This window comes from Sorghum bicolor, chromosome 6, assembly GCF_000003195.3.
Source record: "Sorghum bicolor cultivar BTx623 chromosome 6, Sorghum_bicolor_NCBIv3, whole genome shotgun sequence".
NCBI classification, from domain to species: domain Eukaryota; kingdom Viridiplantae; phylum Streptophyta; class Magnoliopsida; order Poales; family Poaceae; genus Sorghum; species Sorghum bicolor.
In genome coordinates this window covers 58,105,873-58,119,316 of record NC_012875.2, presented here as the reverse complement: position 1 = coordinate 58,119,316, position 13,444 = coordinate 58,105,873, and the positions used below count along the sequence as shown (strand labels likewise).

At 47.7% G+C, this 13,444-nt stretch overlaps 2 protein-coding genes across 2 annotated transcripts; one reads left to right on the top strand and one right to left on the bottom strand.

Annotated features, from left to right (window-relative positions):
• LOC8068483 (ethylene-responsive transcription factor ERF008) lies at positions 1,452-3,368 on the top strand. The gene has a single exon (XM_002448594.2). The coding sequence runs from the start codon at positions 1,952-1,954 to the stop codon at positions 2,717-2,719; it is 768 nt and encodes a 255-aa protein (XP_002448639.2). The 5' UTR covers positions 1,452-1,951; the 3' UTR covers positions 2,720-3,368.
• On the bottom strand, positions 5,736-12,176 carry LOC8068482 (probable E3 ubiquitin-protein ligase HIP1). Its single transcript, XM_002447174.2, has 7 exons — positions 11,642-12,176; positions 9,089-10,614; positions 8,804-8,944; positions 8,109-8,159; positions 7,350-7,427; positions 7,129-7,272; positions 5,736-6,133 (listed from the first exon to the last, which is right to left on the bottom strand). The coding sequence occupies exons 2-7, from the start codon at positions 10,523-10,525 to the stop codon at positions 6,002-6,004; spliced, it is 1,983 nt and encodes a 660-aa protein (XP_002447219.1). The 5' UTR covers positions 10,526-10,614; positions 11,642-12,176; the 3' UTR covers positions 5,736-6,001.

Below are 13,444 nucleotides of genomic sequence, written 5' to 3'. Positions count from 1 at the left end.
AAACGACATTCCTTCTTCCAACAGCTAACCAAACGTATGTAGGTCAATCCGTCACGCATTTTTTTTTTTGGGGTCTTGGGAGGTAGTGTTTAAACTAGGTGGCAAGCACGCGCAGTTGAATTGAGTTTTACTGGTAGGCGGTGATGTTCTATAGTCTTGAGCGAGGTCAGCAGCGTAACGATGAGGCGACAGGTGTGCACGAGGGTTGGTGATGAACAAAGAGAGCGGGTGGTGGATTGTGACAACAACAAGATGCTCATATATCCACGAGAAATCATTCTTGACATTATCTTGACTTTTTTGTATATGTAAATTGTCGTTGTTTGCATACTCCAATAATGACGCAATTAAAGCGTGTGCCCAGCACGTAAGCTTTTGAATGTCCATGTGGGATTGCTTCCGTGGACAGCAGCTCCTGTAGATTCCTTCATCATACTTCACCTATTGTACTATACCTATCATATGTTGAACTCAAATTTTCTGTAGCTCCAGATTCTTTGGATGTACACCTACGTCCAAAAAAAAGCGTCATACTAGCTATGAATTTAAACAAGTATTTTTTAAGAAATGTAATTATTTTTCTAAGTGGAGAGTAGGCGGCCAGGGCAGAGATATATCCATCTCTATATACTCATAAATATATTTATTTTTTATAAGAAGTGTAATTGATTTTTTTTACTTGCCACCCTCTAAAAACCTACCATTCGGAACCTATTTTTCAAAACACTACATACACCCTACCTCTTTTTGTATATGAAATACAGACCACCCAACCCCTTTGAACGCATCCAAAGAACTAAGCGCCATAGGCAAAACTTGAAATTGATGGAACCATCACAAAAAGATTGCAATCGATAAACATGTATGGAAAGAAATCGAACACCGAGATTTAAGTTATTTCGGGTAGAACGTCACTAGGTAGCTAAAGTTGTGCCATAAAACGTAAGTACGGAAAAACTCAATTGTTAGCACATACTCTCTCTGTCATGAAATACAACATATTTTCATTTGTCCTAAGTCAACGCATCTCATATTTGACAATTATAGGGAAAGCATATTAACTTCTACCATATAAAAAGTTTAAGTTATAAAAAAACATTTCATAATGTCTCTAACGAAGCTTATTCGATGTTAAAAATATTACTTTTCTTTTCTGTAAATTTCGTCAGTCTTATTAAGATGAATCGACTTAGACAAATGAAAATACACTATATTTTAGGACTGATGGATGTATTCTTCCTCTCAAAATCTCGTACAAGATTATGTGTGTCTAAGATACGAAGTTGAATAGTTAAAATATATATGGAAACCCAATTCATGGTACGGATTTTTTGGAAAAATTAATAAACGAGAACATATTTTGAAGCCATGATTTTGATGCTGGCTGCACAACCGCATCGTATAATATTGAGAAGTACTATATATTTGCCTAACTACTAATAAGTACACATAGTATGCATATATAGTACAACATAAAATTGTTTGCCTAGGTGTCGTCCATTCCGCATAGATAGCAAGCAACGCATGGGCATGGAGCTGTCCGACGTCCGGATGCAAGTTAGCCGGTGGACCTAACAATTTGTGTGCCGGTGAGGGCTTGATGATCCCTTCCAAACAGCACAGTACAGTGGTGCCGTCGACGCCTTCTTCCCTCCCTCCCCGCGCTATTTTTCTATGATTATCCCAACCAAGCTCTAATCATACCCCCTCCACCCACAAAATCCCAATACAAATACTCTCGCCCAGCAAATAGCTAGCCAGAGGGACGGCAGGGAGGGAAGCCAAGAAAACCACGCCAACGCCAAAAGCAGCTGCCGATACCACTGCTGCTGCTGCTGCTGCACCTGCCTGCACAACCCTCAGCCGCCCTCAGCAGGGCCGCAGGTGAGAGCGAGCGAGCGAGAGAGAGAGAAGCGGCAGCGGCTGCAGCAGCCAGCAAAGGCTGGTGCTCATGCAGGGCGAGTACCGGTCTTCCAGCGAGGAGTCGGCGGCCGCGGCCGCGGCAGCAGCAGCAGCAGCCGCAGCCGCTGCCATGGCTCCTCTTGCGGCCGCCGCAGCCGCCGCGGTGAAGATGGAGGCGGAGCAGGCTGCGATGGCGGCGGCCGGTGCGGCGGGGCCGCAGCTGGGGTCGGCGCACCAGCACCACCAGCAGCAGATGCAGCCGCGTCGGCAGTACCGCGGCGTGCGCATGCGGAAGTGGGGCAAGTGGGTGGCGGAGATCCGGGAGCCGCACAAGCGCACGCGCATCTGGCTGGGGTCCTACGCCACGGCCGTGGCGGCGGCGCGCGCCTACGACACGGCCGTGTTCTACCTTCGCGGCCGGTCGGCGCGGCTCAACTTCCCCGACGAGATCCCCTCGCTGTCGCTGTCGGAGGGCGAGCGCGGGGACGGGGAGACCGACCCCGCCGCCGATGGTGGCGGCGCAGGCACGCTGTCCGCGGCGTCCATCCGGAAGAAGGCCATCGAGGTGGGGTCCCGCGTGGACGCGCTCCAGACCGGCATGATGGTGCCCCCGCCGCACCACCGCGAGCGCCAGAGGCACCACCACCACCACCACCACCACCACCACCTGCCGCAGCTGCGTGTCCACGCGCACGCGGAGGAGGAGCACCACCAGCAGGAGCAGAAGCCGTCGCCGCAGCGGCCAGCGTGGAGCGGGCGCGTCAAGAACCCGGATCTAAACCGGGCGCCGAGCCCCGAGAGCTCCGACGCCGAGTGACAAGCGAGCGAGCCAGCGACACCGCAAGGCTCAACGTCAACGACGACGTCCGTTATCGGTTGTTCCCATTCCCGCGACGACGCCCAGCACTACAGCATATGCCGCTGTCGTCCCCGTCTCCACGTACGTACGACGATCCCAGCTGACCCGGCCGCCTGCCTACCCGTCCATCTCCATGTCCGTCCTCGGCGACTGGATGGATGGTCGCTGGGTGGGCGGCGCGGCGCGGCGAGGGTTTTCGATACGTTGTTTGTGGATAAGCACGAGGGGGGAGGGCAGGCACGCAGCTGGGGCGCGGGTGGGCGGCGTGGGCGGGCGGGCGGGCGGGCAGCAGGCGGAGACGGAGGAGGCGGCCGCCACAAGTGGCGGTCTTTCCAAATGTCAAAAAGGACAGCTGTAACAGTGATGAGAAAAACAAGTCATCATCCTCGTCTCTCCTCTCCTTCCCCCTCTATCTCTTTTGCTTGTTTCCGAGTAGATAAGCAGCAGCAGCGATTAGTACTCCATCCACTACTATGATTATTCAATTCGAATCCGGCCTGCCCCCTTGCTTGACAGCGATTAGTTTTTCTTTACTCCCCGCGCGCGCTGCCGCCTGTGCCTGTATTCCATCATAAACTAATCCCCCCTCGCCGTCCGCTTGACATGATCCAGTTGTTTTCGTTCGCTCGTTCGTTGTCGTCGGCATCGCGCGCTCCCGCGTCCGTTCGCCTTTGCTTACCAACGCAGTTAGCTGTCGGCTGGTGCGCAAATCCGCGTTAGGTCAGCCGGCCCCCGTCCGCCCGCCGCACTCGTCCGCGCGCTTCCTCGTCACTTCGTTCGTGCGCCGTCCGGCAGCTATCGAGCTGAGGATTGCTGCATGGATGCAATCATGGATGGATCAGCTTGCCATGCCAACCCATCATGGCCAACAATCGCTAACTAACCGTGATGACGAAGCGGGTGATCAGATAGTAGTAGTCGCCGAAGATCATCATCAGGGCGGGTGAGCGGTGCCTGCCGGCGGTGGTGATGCTCGCAAGCGTCGCGTTCCGGTTGCATGGGGGGCGATTCGATCGGTTGCGTGATGCGTCGTCGCGTTGGGTTGGGTGGGTGTTAGGCCACCACATCGGAAAAGGGAAGTGAAGGCAAAGGCAACGGATCGAAGGCTGGCGCACGTCACCATGCGTGATCGCCGCCCCGCTGTACTACGCATGACAAGTCGTACCACCACCAGCTTTTTGGCAGCTCAACGACGCCGCCACCGAGAGCACGAGCAGGGCTGCAGCCGGCATTCGACAAAGGAATCCCATCGTCCCCCTCGCCGTCGTCATGGTTTTGAGCTCGTGTTCTCTGGCCCCCTGAGCAGCAGCATCTCGCCGTGCATCTGAGGGATGGATGTGGATAGGAGGCTCTGAACTGCCTTCGGTGGCAGCTGGCAGCTGACCAGACCAACTGTCGTGCGCGCGGCCGTGCGTGATTTCCATGGGGTGTGGTGTGGACGGCGAAGAAGGCGGGGAGGCTAGCATCGGCACATGCCGGCAGTAATGCGAATATGGTCCGGAGCAGCAGGGACGACAGCGAGGCGGGTTTCATTCAGTGACGGACCTGCGTCTGCGTGTGCCCCCCACGGCTCTGCTACTTCTCATAGATAAGTGTCGGGGGGACTACAGTGACGACTGCCGTTTCTTAAGGTCGTGTACTCTCATCACGTAGGCCCGGCCTCTCTGCTCCTAGCCCGTGCAAGTGCAACCATTCATCCTGGACCGCAAAACTCCTGCCTCTTTCGATAGATAGATAGATTAAAAAAGGGATGAAAGTATACATGAATTGAATTTCGGTTCGAGTTGATGGTTCTAAATTGAGAACGTCGGTATGATTCGTTCCTCCATCGGATATTTTTCCACCCCTCATATAGCTGCTGTCCAGACGGAGCTCCACCACCCGGACGACCAGTCTAGCCATTCTTGCACTTGCGCGAGAGTGAAATGGGAAAGGGATGCCGGAAGGCGACCTGCAGCTGCCGTTTGTGGGCATCGCCGCCCTTTTCGGCCACTTTGGCAGCCCTCTCACCCAACACCCCCAATCACACCCAAGAAGACCAGCACGCCACCGTGTCAACCAACGGGTTTCCGCGTTGCGTCCAAACGGCCTCGCAGCAGCTGCTGCCCCCTCATCCCGTCAGCCGCACACAAAGTCCGCCGTCGTGTTGTGACGGGTCTCTACGCCTTCGGATTTCCATCGGTCGGTTGCCGACAGAATTGGGCCTGCTTGGGCTCCCAGGAGCCACAAGCCCAGTCTGAATTACATCGAGCCCATCTAACTATCCCATCGACGAAAAAGCTTCAGATTTTTTTTCCATCAACTGAACTGGTTTTCAGAGCTCTGAATACAGGGCATCAATCAATCTTCAGAAAGTTCTAGAACATTCAGATTCCTGAAGTTCGAAGGCAACCACACTTTGCACGCAGGGAGACGAGACGAGACGAACGGAGACGGTACCCTGCCGCCTAATGTACAGCGACTCAACTCTGAAGCGAGCCGTCACTAGGTGCTCCCCTGCCAGTTGTCCGGCGTCGGGCGCGGCGGGTACCCATCAGATCGAGCCGTGTTCATCGATCGCACCGTCAGCGTGTGGCCACGACGGAAGCCCTCCCGCAAAGCTTGTCAGCCAGCCACCGGACGAGGAGACCGACGACTCGCCCGGATGGATCCTTGGGTGGACAGCGACGGCGCCGAGCCGCCGGCCGAGGAGTTGCGTGCCGGTTTATCGCGGCACGGCCGGCGCCTGACGCCGACAAGGAACAGATGCAGGTGCAACGAACGCGTGGGATCCATCCAAACCCACCCCGCGGCCGTTGGCTTAGAGTAGAGCTCCTTGGATTGTTAAGCTCTCAACCAAGTTGAATCTGAATCTGAACGCAGAGCAGTATGTTTCCTGGAAAAAAGAACAGGCGTGATGAACCACGGAGCTGCACCAGCACGTGAAATCCAGATCAAGAAGAATTATGGCAGGTGGTGGCGGCAACAGGCACTCTTTCAGGTTTTAATCCTACGATACGTCCATCCATTATAACAGCCATAAATATTTGGTTAAATGCAGGGAGACATATTCCAGGGATTATTTACTGCTGCAGCAGTTTACAGGGTCCGCACATCCTCTTTTTTTTTTTCCTTTCCCAATTGCAGGTGAATGGCAAAATTTTCCCAACCAAAAAAGCATAGTAATATGAATCGGTAAATGATCTTGCGATCGATGGAATGAACATGGAACATGGGTGTCTCTGACGAGCCTTTTCAGTTTCAGGTCTTCAATGCGGTGTTTTTGCAGATGGGGCACACGTTCTTCACCACCAGCCATTGCTTGATGCAGCAAGCGTGGAAGTCGTGCCCGCAGTCCAGCCTCCCAAGATCGTCTCCATCAACGTACTCCTCCTGGATAGGGAGAAAGAACATAAGTACATATTAGCCTTGTTGAACTACTAGTATTTCATTGCTTTGTAACGATGATAAAGGGAGCATGTTGCTAGGAGAAAGCAAACAAATTCACAGTAGATAACAGATTCTGATGTATATGAGTTACAACAATGCTGGGGATCCTGATAAATAGACAGCTTTCTGCTACAAGTTTTGTTGTCAGAGTTCATGTTATTGTTGATTGGTCCCCCCTAAAAAAGTTTAACAGTTTGGGTCTGAATCCAAGTCCCCACTAGAACCTAGTGTTTTTAGTATTTTTGGTAGTTAGGATATTGTAATCTCGTACTTACATATGTATCCGGAGAGATCTTGCCCTCCAAATCGCTGTTACTCTAAGTACTCGCTTGAGAGGTTCAATGCAAATAATCCCCCACATTATACCTAATCTTCTATTGCTACCACCTAGTAGTCTTTTGAGTGGTCCAATGGAAGTCATGCTAGAGTCAGATTGTAATTCTTTCCTGAGACACTAGAAATCAAGATTAAGGGCATGACAATCTCAAGGGATAAGACAGAGATTCTTAATTCCACAAGTTTCCATTAATTAATAGAAATCCACAGACCTACCAGAATGGGATTCTCCTTTGGAGACGATGGTATATGTAGACAAGCATAGCAACTTTACTTATTTGTTTTCTGAACTTGTAAGCTGTACCTTGCTACCTTGTTTTGTCTGTCTTTTATCATTTAATTAATTCAAATACAGTAGGGGCTCCAAGCCCCTCCTGATTCCTCAAATAAAAAAGGCTTAGCAACTTTAGACTTAACTCACCCTTCTAATCTTTATACATGATGCCTTAAGTGGCCAGGCTGAATGCTCAATCAACATATTTTGCGACAACAAAATGCACGTACTTCAATCATTCAATGTGATTGGTGTATCTGACTGAAATACCTATGGCCAACAGAACAAGGCATGAGAGTTCTGAGAAGCTCGGGAGTATATGAAATACCTGGCAGATACAACACGGTTCAGGGTCCAAAGATGCTTTCAGTCTCCATGATGAAAATTTCCTTTGTTTGAGCAACTTTATCACAGCTTCCTCGCTGAGGCCAGTGCTAACATCTCCTATTCTTTCCTCAAGTGCTAATAGTTCCTGAAAGTAGGGCAACCATCTTAGATTAAATTTTAGAATGGAAAGATGAAGGTAATGCTTCACTAAGGAAAACAAACCTCATAGGACATATTGTCAATGTCAAGGCGCATGTCCCTGTGTCTGTCATGAATTTCAACGCCACCATAGAAGATAGACTGTTCAAGAATTCATTTTAAGTAAGAAGGAAATCCCTCAATAACTAGCAGGTAAAAACTCAAGGGCATCCAAAGTAACTGTTGAATTCATTCAGTTTTATTACTTGTTCATGTTGTATGCTCGTGGCATCCAATCCAAGAACTTCCTATTTTAGGATAACTCCTGACATTTCAGATCGCTACATCTTGACTTGTTTATTGAGAGCAGATTAAGAATAAAACCTTCTGCCACTTAATAAATGTGTAGTGGTTTTGGACTACAGTAGATCAGAAGAGGTAATTCATTCACTTACATTTGTGTTTCCCTTATATGCTTAAACTTACGGGGTAGTTGATATCAGTCCTTAGTGGTCCGCAGGAGGTATGGTACAATTATAGTCATGTATTTTTTACTACGCTATTTTATTAAGTTACAGGGTAGCACAGGCTGGCAAACTTAACACAATTTTAGGCTGAAGTATGATCCTAAAATTGTGTTAAGTTTGCCAGCCTGTGCTACCCTGTAACTTAATAAAAAAGTATGATCCTACTAACCAGCCGGTCATAACTCATAAGTTAACCACGTTCAGCATAAAACAAAATTCCACAAAGAACAATTTTACTTTTGTTATTTTGGTGGAATATCGAAATAATGGTAGCAAAATGAGTTATGAAACTCAGATGGATATTGCTGGTACTGACCTCAAGCCTTACATTCTCCCCTCTATGAATCATTTCAAGTGCATTCCGAATCTGTTGACATGTAAAAAGTTAGAACTCTATGAGACAATCCATGCACTTTTACATGATGTTCACAGAAGTTAACGCATGCAAGAACAAGCAAGGCTAAGGAAGAGAAGTGATAACATAGCACAGTATTTTGCATAAAAATATAAGGTGAAAATGGATAGTTAACATTAAAGATTCTTGTGGCTGTAAAAAATGAACTTTCCCCCCTTCTCAATAACAATACTAGTGAAAATGTCTAAGAAAAAGAAAGGAAAAGATACATCAACTGGCAGTGTGATATGTGGAAATAAATTATAAAAAATATTTGAGTATTTCAAGAGTTGCAGGGCCATGAAGAAGCATGCTAGATCGAATTAGGGATCATGAAGTGCACAATCAAAATGAAATAAATCGCAGCTTCTACCAATTGTGTTGAAATAGAATAGGGTGGTCTGCTTACATAGACAAACACAAAGATACAAGGAGAGCTGAAAACATGGGGGGCCTTTCCAAGCAGAAATTTATAAAATCAAGGTTGATTTAGTGTAAACTATACCAAAAAAATAAAAACGCCAGATAATGATGCACTTTTATGTTTCCAAGTGGATGCTACAAAACCATTTTTGTCTTTTGTTCTTCAGGAGGATGAATAGAACCAATCATCGTACCTCCATTAGCCTTCTTCCTTCCCTACCCCTTGTTGATAAAGGAACACCCCAAACACCATCGCCCTGGCGCTCCAACAGAAACCCTGACCTTAAGCGTGGGGGTTGATGGCCGCGAAGTGCTCCGGATAGACGACCAATCTCCTATAAGAAAATAAAAGATCAAATGGAGATGATGATCAATCAAATTTCGAGTATAGTGTCACTTGAAATTTTGGTGACAAGATAAGCAATCAAATTGAAAACCAAAATGTGAAAAATTGGAGAAAACAATATCCAAAAATTTACCTCTGACAAATTTCGAGGATGGCGACGGGTGAGGTTTTGGTGATTGAATCCTGCTGGTGGATTAGCTGCTGAACTGTTATTAGCTCTTGATACAGGAGGAATACTTCCTGATATTGCAGTGCCTCGGACATCAGAACTCCAGTTAGATGGTTCTGGCACCAAACGTCTCAGGTCTACTGCAGACGGGGGAACTAAATCAGTGTAGTTGGTAGGCACCACATTCCTCCTAGTAACCTCTTCACTACCAAGATTTCTGTTCTCCAAACTCGTAGCTCTCGATGATGAAGCCCCATGGCCAGTGAAACGGTTTGCAGCCTGTGGCACACCAGAAACATTCACTGGATGCTGGTATTGCAAGTTGAGGCTGCTGACCACAGGAATAACTTCCTGGGGACCATCAAATGCATTTTGAAAATGAGGTGGCTGGTGATTCCATGAATTAGAAAGCCTGATAGCATTTGAAGAGGGCCATACACTACAGGGAGCAATCTGTTGAGACGTGGTAGTTCTTGCCCGGAAACTTCTCTGCGAATTCCCAGCATTGTGGACCCCTCCATTAAGGTCATAGGTACCGGCTGAGAGCCCTGCATTAGTTCCATATTGTGGGAGTTGATCCTCAATAGAACTTGGAACTGGCAAGCAATTGGGAGAGGATGAATTTCTGATAGGTGCAGGATTGTAACTTGAAGAAGCAATGTTATAGAAAGCATTATCGTTCCTGAGGGAAAAACTTGTGCTAGCACCTGCTGAACTCTGGCCATTGGCTCCTTCAATATTTTTTCTCTTGCACGCTAGCCGGCGACCATCCAGGGAACTACCTGCTCTTTGATCAATGCTTTCTTGCATTAGTGAAAAATCACTCAAAGGATTTTCACTAGGATTCAAAGTAAAAGAGTCTGCTTGCTCTGCACCTAGCAGGAATGTCCTATATGGGTGTAATCTCAGGTCAGTTGGCTGAGAATTTATACCATTACGATCACTGCCACCATACTGCTCAGGACCTTGAGAGGTACAGTTAACATTTGAACTTTGGCCACATAGATCGTTAACGTTGGCGTTAAGGTTGATATCCACATCCAGAGAAATGCCATTGTCAGCTACCAGTTGCCTTTCACCAATCCTCAGTCCACCGCCAATGTTAAGATGCTCTGTTTTGACATTGTTGGAGCTGCCATAGTTTAGTGCGCTGCCACTTGAACTTGCTTCGCCTGATTCCCAGAAACCAAGAAATGTACCATCTTGCTGTGCCTCATTTCCATATGGCATGGCGGCATCACTGTGATTCATCTGATAACCTTGAGGATTCTGTGATTCTACTGATCCAAGAACATTATTCCAATATGACTGCTGGTCCATCACAGGGTTGCCTGAACTAGATGCAATGTCGAATCCAAAAACATCAGCATAATGCTCCATAGAATTCCTCTGCCCTTGCATTGTGATGATCCAAACTAGGGCACCGAGATATCAATTGGTCTGTTGCCTTAGCATCTCTGATGATTCCTCTTTCCAGTAGTTTGAAGGACCTATCAATTGCAAGTAACACATCAAACATTTGGGCAACAGAATCGTGCTCCAACTTTCTCGGAACACAAGAACACAGACTGAAATGAACGGCATACAGAACGAGGCTACGGTTTATCTAGGTTATTCCTTCAACATTGCCACCAAAATATGTCAACTTTGCATACAAGAAACTGTTGTCTGCACTACAAAATATTGTATTTCTACTCTCGGTTGTTACTCTATGGAAGTAGCTGCACCTGTTTTGGTCTCACACATTACTGTAGTTGACAACAGCTAATCGGGGTATAGGCAACTAATCTGACTGTAGCAATCTTGGCATGAGCCGCATTTGGTGTGGCGTACGCGTGCACCAAACTTGATGGGTTTGGGTTGCTGTTGCGAGCAAAAAGCTGTGGTGATGCATGCATTTTAATGGGTGAAAGCAAAGCACGGTGAATGTACAATGCATGCGACCTAAACAGATGGACCGCATGCAGGATGGGACCCATTGCTTCTGTGGACGCTCGCTCAAAATATACAATTGTTTCTTTTGCATTTATTTCCCTTCCCTATCGGTTTGCAAAAGGACGCAGTAAAAGAAGCAAAAATAAAGGGAAAAGGTGGAGGTAGCCATCCACGGTTTCAAAGAGAAGGATCGATTCCCTCTGCGATCACGAAACTGAAATATGGGAGCAGATAGAGATTGTTCACTGAACCAAGAACGCCCAATACATCCATCTATCTATCTCTGTATCGCGAGCAAACGAAAAAAAATGTTTCTTTGTTCAAACATGGAAGAAGTTGAGAATTTTTCTTCTGAAAAAACAAGAATTGTTGACTGATTAACGAGAACCATATCCAGGCCGCACCTTGGACAACTACTGTGGATTGAAACATGCAGGAATCAGCGAGAAAAACCACATATTTGCGAAGGAATCATGGACTGAAACAAGAGAAAGGGATTGTTTCGCCATGCAAAATCAAGAGATAAGACTAGAAATACAAAAAAAAAGGAGCAGTTTAACAGAGAGATGCAACAAACCGTACCAGAAAGTGGCCCAGAGTTTCTGAACAACTCGCAAGAACCGCAATCCAGGAAGAAGAACAGGCTCGTTCTGAGTCCTCTCCTTTCCTGTCTCCGGTTTCTCGATCCTCTCTCCACGGAGAGGAAGAGACAGAGAATCAACCCAGCAGACGGAGGAAACAAGAACCGATTGATTGCTTGCAAGAGAGAGGCGGCAGACAGATGGAACGGTGGAGAAGCCTAGAGAGAGAATTCATCAGAGAGAAAGAGGGGGATCGGTGGAGTGGGTGGAGAAGAGGAGGAGGAATGGAATGGGTGGAGGAAAATTTGTCAAGAGGGAGAGGGAGAGGGAGAGGGAGAAAGACAGGGAGGAGGAGGAGAGGGTGGGGTGGTGATGAGAGGATGGATGTAAGAAGGGAGGTGGGAGAGAGAGAAGTTTGGCTGAATTCGGGTTTGTTTATTTCTCCCTCTTCCCCCACACTATCTCTCTCCTCTGGGTCTTTGCAAGGATCCCTTTCCTCCCCCACTAAAAACCTTTAAATGCGCCCCATTAGAATTAGCAGGAGTAGCCCCCCTTTAAGAAGGGCCAAAGATTAGAGGCCAGTATCGTGTGTTGTCTTTCACATGACCTCCCTGCCCCTGACCCTTTTGGAGCCTTGCAGCAGCAACACAACACTACGACAGCAAGGCCTCTCTCTCCTTTGCATGCACTGCACTCTGCACAGCACAGCATCAGGATGGACGGCTATGCTCGTGCAGCCATGCTCAAGCTCATCCCTTCCACTGCATTGAATATCTTTTTTTTTCTTGCCTCAGAGTAGCATCCTTTGCATTGAATATCTCTGGGTGTAATCCAAGTGTCATGAGATAGGTTAGTTGGATTGTGTGCAGTTGCTGCACATTTGTCAGCTCATGAGAAAAATATGAAAGCGAGTTGTTTTCAGATCCAGCTACTACTCCTACCATTTATTATGCATCAACTTGTGAGCTGTGTTGGTGCCTCTGGTGATTCATTTTTCACCTGCTAAAAGGTCATTTTCCTGGCAACTAATTAAGCTGTGTCTGTGCTGTGTGTGGGTTTGGCGTCCCAATTTGCCCCAGGGACAGAGGGACCATGGTTGGTTGACAGGTGCTTATATTCTGGTGGCGATGCTTAAAATGAGGACGCGCATCAAGTGCCACCACAATACCTTGCCTTGTTCAAGCAAAACAGGTCAATCAAAAAGAAAAAGCATTGATAACGCATGAGAAAGAAAACAGTAATTGGTGCCTCTTCCCTGATATGTGCATGAAAACCATGGAAGCAATCTGAATCCACCACAAACCCATCATCTCCATTCTCGCTGCGTTTTCTTTCGTGTTCCACCGGCGACGTGGGAACATTTCACACGCTAGAGCCCTTTCTAGTAAAATTTTACACGAGAGTTTGTACGTCACTGGCCGTATGATTTCTGTAAAAAAAAAGTTTCCGTGTAATTCGTACTAAAAATCCTCTGGCCGAAGACGTCCTAATCTAGAGTCATCTGATAATGGATTGAAAATTCGGTGTGCTGGTGACCAAGCAGAGCGCCGCTGCTGTTTGGCCCTCATGCGTCGTCAGCACAGCACCTCACGCAGCCCTGCTGCAGACACAACACGCGACGCGACGCAAGCACACACACATCGCGCGTGTGGGCCCCCTTCGCGCCGCCACCGTCAGGAAGATAATGAGATAGTATTAGCAGCAAGTCAAACGCCGATACGTGTGTCTTGAGCGAGCGAGGGTACGGTGTGGAGTTTGCATTGCATCACTGCATGGCTGGCATGTGCCATTTCGTTTCCACCAT